Genomic DNA, 8,465 nt, shown 5'->3' on the forward strand with positions numbered 1-8,465 from the left:
CCCGCCTGCAGTATGCAAATTTAACGGCCATCTTTGTTGGGTTAATTTGCATACTCTTCTGATTGGCTGATGGGTGTAGTGAAGGTACAGTCAATTAACATCTTTGTCTTTTATTAGTGTAGATTGTAGTTACATGTTAGGAAGAATGTTTTATATCTGAAGATTAAACTTGTAGTTGAACATATTTTTTGCTTTGTGAAGCTAAAGCCCTGCCTTCTGTTTTGTTTGTTTTTTAAATATGTTTTTTGTTGATTTTTATTTTCTTTTTATTTATTTTTTTAAAAATATATTTTATTGATTTTTTTACAGAGAGGAAGGGAGAGGAACAGAGAGTTAGAAACATTGATGAGAGAGAAACATCAATCAGCTGCCTCCTGCACACTCCCTACTGGGGATGTGCCCACAACCAAGGTACATGCCCTCGACCAGAATCGAACCTGGGACCCTTTGGTCCGCAGTCCAAGGCTCTATCCACTGAGCCAAACCGGTTAGGGCTGTTTTTTGTTGATTTTTAGAGAGAGAGGAAGGAAAGGGAAAGAGAGAGAAACATTGATAAGAGAGAAACATCACATTGATCAGTTGCCTCCTGCACACCCCCTACTGGGGACCAAGTCTACAAACCAGGCATGTGCCCTGACTAGGAATCAAGCTAGCAACCTCTTGGTGCATGGGACATGATCAGTCCACTGAGCAACACTGACTGGGCTTGTTTGTTTTTAAAGTATGATCATATTAACTCATCTTTTCAAAGTTTATATCTTAACTCATGGCAAATAAATGAAGAGATGTGAGAAAGTTTTCATTAGTTTAGAATTATTAAATACGTGCCATCTTAAAGCAAGGGAAGGTTTGACATCACTAGGTTCCTTTAGCACCATTATGTTGTGGTGCTAACATATTGAATCTGGGATAGGGTAAATGGAAGTGCTGTTAATAAAATAATATTCTGTTTACTTTGAGAGTGTAAGGTTAGGAATATTTTCTTTGCCATGTTTGTTTTTAATTTGTTTGTTAGACATCCAAATTAAATCATGTAATACACTAGAGGCCCAGTACACAAAATTCATGCACGGGGGAGGTGGTGGGAGTCCTTTAGCTCGGCCTGCACCCTCTTGTAATCCGGGACCGCTGGCTTCTAACTGCTGGCCTACCTGCCTTCCTGATCGCCCCTAACCATTTGCCTGCCTGCCTAATTGCCCCTAACCACTCACCTGCCTGCCTGATCGCCCCTAACTGCTTGCCTGCCTGCCTGATCACCCCTAACCGCTCGCCTGCCTGCCTGATCGCCCCTAACTGCCCGCCTGCCTGCCTGATTGCTCCTAACCGCTTGCATGCCTGCCTGATCACCCCTAACTGCTCGCTTGCCTGCCTGATCACCCCTAACTGCTCGCTTGCCTGCCTGATCACCCCTAACTGCTCGCTTGCCTGCCTGATCACCCCTAACTGCTCGCTTGCCTGCCTGATCACCCCTAACTGCTCGCTTGCCTGCCTGATCACCCCTAACTGCTCGCTTGCCTGCCTGATCACCCCTAACTGCTCGCTTGCCTGCCTGATCACCCCTAACTGCTCGCTTGCCTGCCTGATCACCCCTCTCTGCCTCTGCCTTGGCCCCTGCCCCCGCAGTTTCATCCAGAAGGATGTCTGGAATGAAGTCCGGAAGGTCGTTTGGCTCTCCGGTGTAATTAGCATATTGCGATTTTATTACTATAGATGACCCAGGGACAACGTGAGAGTGTCCCAGGCAAAAGGAGCAGTGAGAGTTAAAGCATAGCTCCGTGACTGCATGGGATTAAACATGCATGAGTGTTGGGGGCTAGGGACTTGGGTGCAGAAGAATATAGGGGAATTGGGGGCCTTAGGAAGAGAAAACTAGAATTTGGGTAGTGAGAACCATTAGAGGGCTTTAAAAAAAATGGTTTGGTGCCTTAAAGGAAGAGGGGAGTGGGAATGGAGATTAGGAGACCAGTGTAGGAACTATTGTGATAAGTTGAGTTATTCATGGATAGATGTGGGGTACATGAGAGGAGTCCTTTTCTAGGATGATTTCCAGGCTAGGAACTCAGTTGTTAGGATGGATGGTGCTGTTCTCCTACCCTTCATGGAGATAAGCAGAGGAATAAGTTTAGTGAGAAAGATTTTAAGTGTTACTTTTTGGTGTGTAGAAAAATGGCAGGAGGCTCATAGTAAAATCTGAGGTTACAGCCTGAAAGTCATGTACCTGAGGTCACACAGGTAAGAAAGGGGTGATGTTAGGACTTTAGTCCATGCATTCTGACTCCAGAAACTGCATTTTCACTCATCCCATTATATAGCCTTCTGAGAGATTTAACATCAAATTAGAGAAGCTAAAAGTGGCAATTTTGGACACTGAAAAAAATATACTTGGTGATTATATATTAAATTATGAAGTATATTAAATACTAAGAAGATATGTTGTTTAGGTTAGTTAGATTGAAAAAAATTAGAGTGTTATTATTTCAGACAGAAAACAGATACATCCATTCAAGAGGTTAGATATTAACATTTGAACTTGAATACAAACTTTTCAGTGATCTCTATCACTTTTTAAAAAATACGGATTTTTTTTTATTGATTTTGGAGAGAGGGAGAGAGAGAGAAACATTGATGGATTGCCTCCCACTGGGGACTGAACCTGCAACCTGGGCATGTGCCTTGACAGGGAATTGGACCAACCTGGGTGAGGGGCTGATGGCTGTTTGTAGGCTGGTCAAGCCCCCCAGTGGGGACCCTCACCCCATGGGGGTTTGGCCAGCCTGGGTGAGGGGCTGATGGCTGTTTTCAGGCTGCCCAAACCCCCTTCAGGGTGGGGGGTCCCCATTTGGGTGCCTGGCCAGCCTGGGTGAGGGGCTGAGGGCCGTTTTCAGGCTGCCCACACCCCCTTCAGAGTGGGGGACAATGCTCAACCAACTGAGCTACACCAGCCAGGGCTCTTTATCATTTTTTAACTATTATATAAGTAATGTACAAGTAAGCGAAAAGGTTTAAAACATAACTCGAGTCTACTACCCACAGTTAACCACTGTTAACATTTTTATTTACATTTCCTAGCCCTTTTTCTTGGCAAAAATCATTATACATACAAAAATGTAAATGCAACAGTGCTTTATAACATACATTTTTCACTTGAAATGTAATAAATACAATAGAAATAATTTAAATTATAAGACTCCTGTGTTTCTTTTTATGGATCATCTTCACTCTGTTAAACCAACCTCTAATCTAGGTTCTTGCTATCTTTTTTCTATAACAGCGGTTCTCAACCTGTGGGTCGCGACCCCTTTGGGGGTCTAACGACCCTTTCACAGGGGTAGCCTAAGACCATTGAAAAACACATATATAATTACATATTGTTTTTGTGATTAATCACTGTGCTTTAATTATGTTCAATTTGTAACAATGAAAATACATCCTGCATATCAGATATTTATGTTACGATTCATAACAGTAGCAAAATTAACACTTATGAAGTAGCAACGAAAATAATTTTATGGTTGGTCACCACAACATGAGGAACTGTATTAAAGGGTCGCGGCATTAGGAAGGTTGAGAACCACTGGTCTATAATCTTAAAACATTTTGTTTTGTTTGCAATGTGTAAATGTGGTTTTTAAGATAATAGGATTTAATCCATTCTAAACAAAAATATTTTAAAGTAGTTATAAAGTAGATTTTACTTTTTCTCATTAAGGTTTTTGTTTTTCATTAAGGTTTTAATAGAAAAGGATTGGATCTCCTTTGGACATAAATTTTCAGAGAGGTGAGTCACTGTTATATATTTACATAATTAGAAAAATTAGAAAAAATAGTTTAGAGTGCCAAAATGTTTGTTTTTAATGAACTTGTATGTCCAGTGGGAGGTGAGAGTGTGATTTTTTTTTTGTATAAAGACTAATTTTTTTTGGTTATTTATTTCAATTCTCATATCTCTGTTAATTTTCAGGCAATTTATTAACCTTTCTGTTTGTCTGGATTCTAGTAGGTAGAAGGCAATAGATCCTTTAAAATTGTGGTTGAAAAACTTAGGTATAAATTGTTTCAATAAAAACATTGCAGTTTTTTCTGCAATGGCATAATGTTTTAGGATTTTTTTAAATGTGTGTTTAAATTTAACAACACCTGAACAATTGATTTCTTTCAGAGGCATTTTTAAAAGCTTGTACTTCTCTGGGGGGGGGTTAGGTGTGGCCATTTGGATGGAGACCCAAAGGAAGTTTCACCAGTGTTTACTCAGTTCTTGGAATGTGTGTGGCATTTGACTGAACAGTTTCCACAAGACTTTGAATTCAATGAAGCGTTTCTTCTTCAGATTCATGAACATATTCATTCATGCCAATTTGGAAACTTCCTTGGAAATTGTCAGAAGGAAAGAGAAGAACTCAAGTAAGACTGTTTGATTAAATGGGCTCCTTTTTTTCCTTCTTAGCTGAGGACTAACATAAATTATAGTTGAATTGAATAAAATACATTATGAAATAGAACTGAATTTTTTGTAAAGATTTTATTGTCTATACTTCTGAAGCCAAGTATGCTCTGAATATCTCTCACATCCTCTGGTTAATAGTAGAAATACATTTTTTAAATGTGTTTTAAAGTGTAGTATATATACAGAAAAGTACATGTATTGTAGGTGTGAAACTCAATAAATGTTCAACTTTTCCACCTGTGTAACCGGCACTCAGAATAAGAAATATTTCCAACACCCTCGAAACACCCCTTATGCTCCTTTCCAATCTGAACACACACACACACACACACACATATTTTAAAATCTTTACATTTCATTTCCCAGAAAGTATTGGTCACAATGTTTTTTTAAAATGTATTTTATTGACTTTTTACAGAGAGGAAGGGAGAGAGATAGAGAGTTAGAAACATCGATGAGAGAGAAACATCGATCAGCTGCCTCCTGCACAACCCCCACTGGGGATGTGCCCGCAACCCAGGTACATGCCCTTGACCGGAATCGAACCTGGGACCTTTCAGTCCGCAGGCCGACGCTCTATCCACTGAGCCAAACCGGTTTCGGCGGTCACAATGTTTTAAAGTGTGGTAAAAGATTGTAAAACTGTTGGGTAATTTAAGGTAACATGAAGCCTTATAGCTCTCCTCACATTTCTAAATAGACAGTTCTTTGGGGAAATAAGTGTACCTATGTTGGCTTCCAGTGTGTCTATCCTGTTTGGGTCTTACACCTGTTCTTCCCTAACTGGTCTTTGGGATTAGGGGCTTCTGGCTAAAAGTGTGTGTGTGTATTAGGTTGGGCTTCTAAGATTAGATTTTTTATAGTAGTCAGTCAAGAGCAGTTATAGATTTTTTAAAGATCTGAGTGACATATTAGAGAGGCTAAATCTGGTGGTAGTTTGAAGACAACCACATACTATCACTCCCAACAGAATTGAAGGCAGAATTGAGAGCAAGTGGAACATTCTAAAGATGTGTAAAGGGAATAACAAGTGAAATAGAGTATGACAGAGATGAACACATCAGAGACCATTAGGACTTTACCTCTGTGCTATAGTATCTTACAGTGGTTTTTTCATAATTAGGAGAGGTGAGTTGAAGCACAGAGCTATTTTAGGAAAAACTATTGTCAATTATGAATATGAATGAACAAACATCCTTATAAATAGGAAGATGGTAATAAAAGTACATTTTTTTTTAGTATTTCTTTAAGAACATATCTATTAGTTATCTTAGGGGTTATGGAAAAATGAGCAGATTCTCCACTGTTTCCTCTGTATCACTGGTTTATGTTTCTTTGGTAAATATACTATCTAAAATAATCTACACTTTTTTCACCTACTTCACCTACTTACTCTTAGATTTGCAGTATAATTGGCATTTTTAAATTCTTGAATACTGTCCTGATTTTCCCTAATTTCCTTGTTTTGTACCCACTCACACTTAAATTTGTCCCTGCCCTGTAATACATGCCATTACAGCCCAGATGTGGGGCTAGGAGAATGAGGCTAAACAGAAATACATTAGCATCTTATTCTATACTAGAGGCCCGGTGCACAAAATTCGTGCACGGGTAGGGTCCCTAGGCCTGGCTGGTGATCAGGGCCGATCAGGGCCTTCCTTCCCCCGGCTGACAGGGTCTTCCTTCGTTCCGCGCTGCCCCCTGGTGGTCAGCACACGTCATAGCGAGCAGTCGAGCTCCCGAGGGGATAATTTGCATATTAGCCTTTTATTATATAGTATACAGTTGACCCTTGAACAACTTGGTGGTTAGGGGCACTGACCCCTGTATAGTTGAAAATCTGCATGTAATTTTTTAAGTTGATTTTCTGCATCCATGGATTTGAAAGTACTGTTTTTGATCATGATCGGTTGAATCTGTGGATGTGAAACCCAGGGATATGCAGGGCCAATTCTTTCTTTATAGAAGAAAAAATCCATGTATAAGTGAATCTGTGCAGTTCAAACCTGTGTCGTTCAAGGGTCAGCTGTATGTGTGTGATGGTTTGAAGTAGGTGTAACATAGACCAGACGAAGATTATGAAATTGTGTGAATTAAGAGAGGAATCTCTTAAAGTATGTGGTTTGAGAGAAAACAATATACCTGTGTTGTGTTTGATAAACATGGTTTTATTAAATTACTATAAGTAGAAAAGGAGAGGAGAATACAGAATTCAGAGACAAGGTGACGTTAGACTATGAATAGAAGGAAAAACTAAAACTTAAATCTACTTGTGAAAAAAATTGCCTGCTTTATAAAACTGAGTATTGGCATCTGTGAGAAAGGTCTTATGTTTCTCCCATTATATAAGGTTAAAAGAGAAGACTTACTCCCTGTGGCCATTTCTTCTGGATGACCAAAAGAAGTACTTAAATCCACTGTACAGTTCCAATTCTCAGAAATTTGCTGTTTTGGAGCCAAATACAGCATCTTTCAATTTTAAGTAAGTTGGCATCTTTAAATATTTATATTCTTGTTTTTTTAAATACATTTATTTATTGAAATTTTTCCTTTTTTGGTCATAAAGGTTTTGGAGAAACATGTACCACCAATTTGATCGAACGTTGCATCCCAGGGAGTCGGTGTGTAACATAATTATGAATATGAATGAGCAAAATAAACAATTAGAAAAAGACATTAAAGACTTAGAATCTGTAAGTATTCTGAATTATCTAATGTAATATATTTGGAGTATTAGTATTATTGTGTTCTTAAATTAGTGTAAATTAGTATATATAGAAACCTTGCAAATACACATGGTTGCTTCAAAGTTAGATCTCTATTTTGAATAGATTAGTTTAAATAACTTTTCCTGAATTTTAAGATATATTGAAATATCCGAAGTATATAGAGAAGTAGAGATATAAAATAATAAATATCAGGGTATGCACCACCTAACTTTGTGAGATTGTAACATTTGTCATATTTGTTTCAGATCTTTCATGCTTTTGTTTTAAGAAATGAAACATGATATATTTGAAGACCCTTATACTCCTTTTCATGCTCCCCCCATGTACTTTCACTTAACTTGGTGTTAATTATTCCTGTGAACATTTGTATACTTCTATGTATGTTTCTATCCACAACTTATAGTACTGTTTTGGTGATTTTAAATACTATTTTTATCATATATCTAATCTAATAAAAGAGAAACATGGTAATTAGCGTATGACCGCTACCCTTCCCATTGGCTAATCAGGGCGATATGCAAATTAACTGCCAGCCAAGTTGGCGGTTAACCGCCAACAAAGATGGCGGCTAATTTGCATATTGAAGGCAGGGTAGGACAGCGTAAGCCCCCATCCAGGCCCCCCGTTTGCCATGGGGTCTGCCGGGGGCTGGGGCCAAGGCAAGCGGGTGCCCATCGCTTCGTCGGCCTACCAGAGACGGGCCCACTCCGGTGTGCCATCCGCGGGCGGGGGCTGGGGCCAAGGCAAGTGGTGCCAATCGCTTGGCCCACCTACCAAAGACAAGACACAACACGGGGCCAGCGGGGGCTGGGGCGAAGGCAAGTGGTGCTGATCGCCTTGCCTGAGCCCTGCCTGCCCACTGCAGACATGTCCCAATGCGATCCGGAGGCGGGCGGGGGCTGGGGCAATGCAATCTGTGCAGATGCCTGGCCCAAACCCTCCCCTGCCACCGGAAACACATCCCAATGCGATCTGGGGGCGGGCGGGGGCTGGGGAAAGGCAAGCGGTGCCCATTGCCTCGCCGGAGCCCTCGCCTGCCCACTGGAGACACGTGCCAATGCGCGTGGGCTGGGGCAAAGGCAAGTGGTGCAGATCGCCTCGCCAGAGCCCTCGCCTGCCCACCGGAGACATGTGCCAATGTGCGTGGGCTGGGGCGAAGGCAAGCAGTGCAGATCGCCTCCCCAGAGCCCTCACCTGCCCACTGGAGACATGTCCCAATGCGATCCGGGGGGCTGGCGGGGGCTGGGGCAATGCAATCGGTGCAGATGCCTCGCCAGAGCCCTTGCTTGCCC

At 41.0% G+C, this 8,465-nt stretch overlaps 1 protein-coding gene across 1 annotated transcript in view; it reads left to right on the forward strand.

Annotated features, from left to right (window-relative positions):
• Positions 1–8,465, forward strand: part of MTMR6 (myotubularin related protein 6) — a 40,622-nt gene that overhangs the window by 25,985 nt on the left and 6,172 nt on the right. The window contains exons 11-14 of the mRNA XM_014539398.1: positions 3,729–3,778; positions 4,201–4,401; positions 6,795–6,926; positions 7,011–7,137. Of these exons, the coding sequence (XP_014394884.1) occupies positions 3,729–3,778; positions 4,201–4,401; positions 6,795–6,926; positions 7,011–7,137 (510 nt within the window). The remainder of the gene's footprint in view (positions 1–3,728; positions 3,779–4,200; positions 4,402–6,794; positions 6,927–7,010; positions 7,138–8,465) is intronic.

The sequence above is a fragment of the Myotis brandtii genome, unplaced genomic scaffold (genome assembly GCF_000412655.1).
Source record: "Myotis brandtii unplaced genomic scaffold, ASM41265v1 scaffold216, whole genome shotgun sequence".
Taxonomy (NCBI): domain Eukaryota; kingdom Metazoa; phylum Chordata; class Mammalia; order Chiroptera; family Vespertilionidae; genus Myotis; species Myotis brandtii.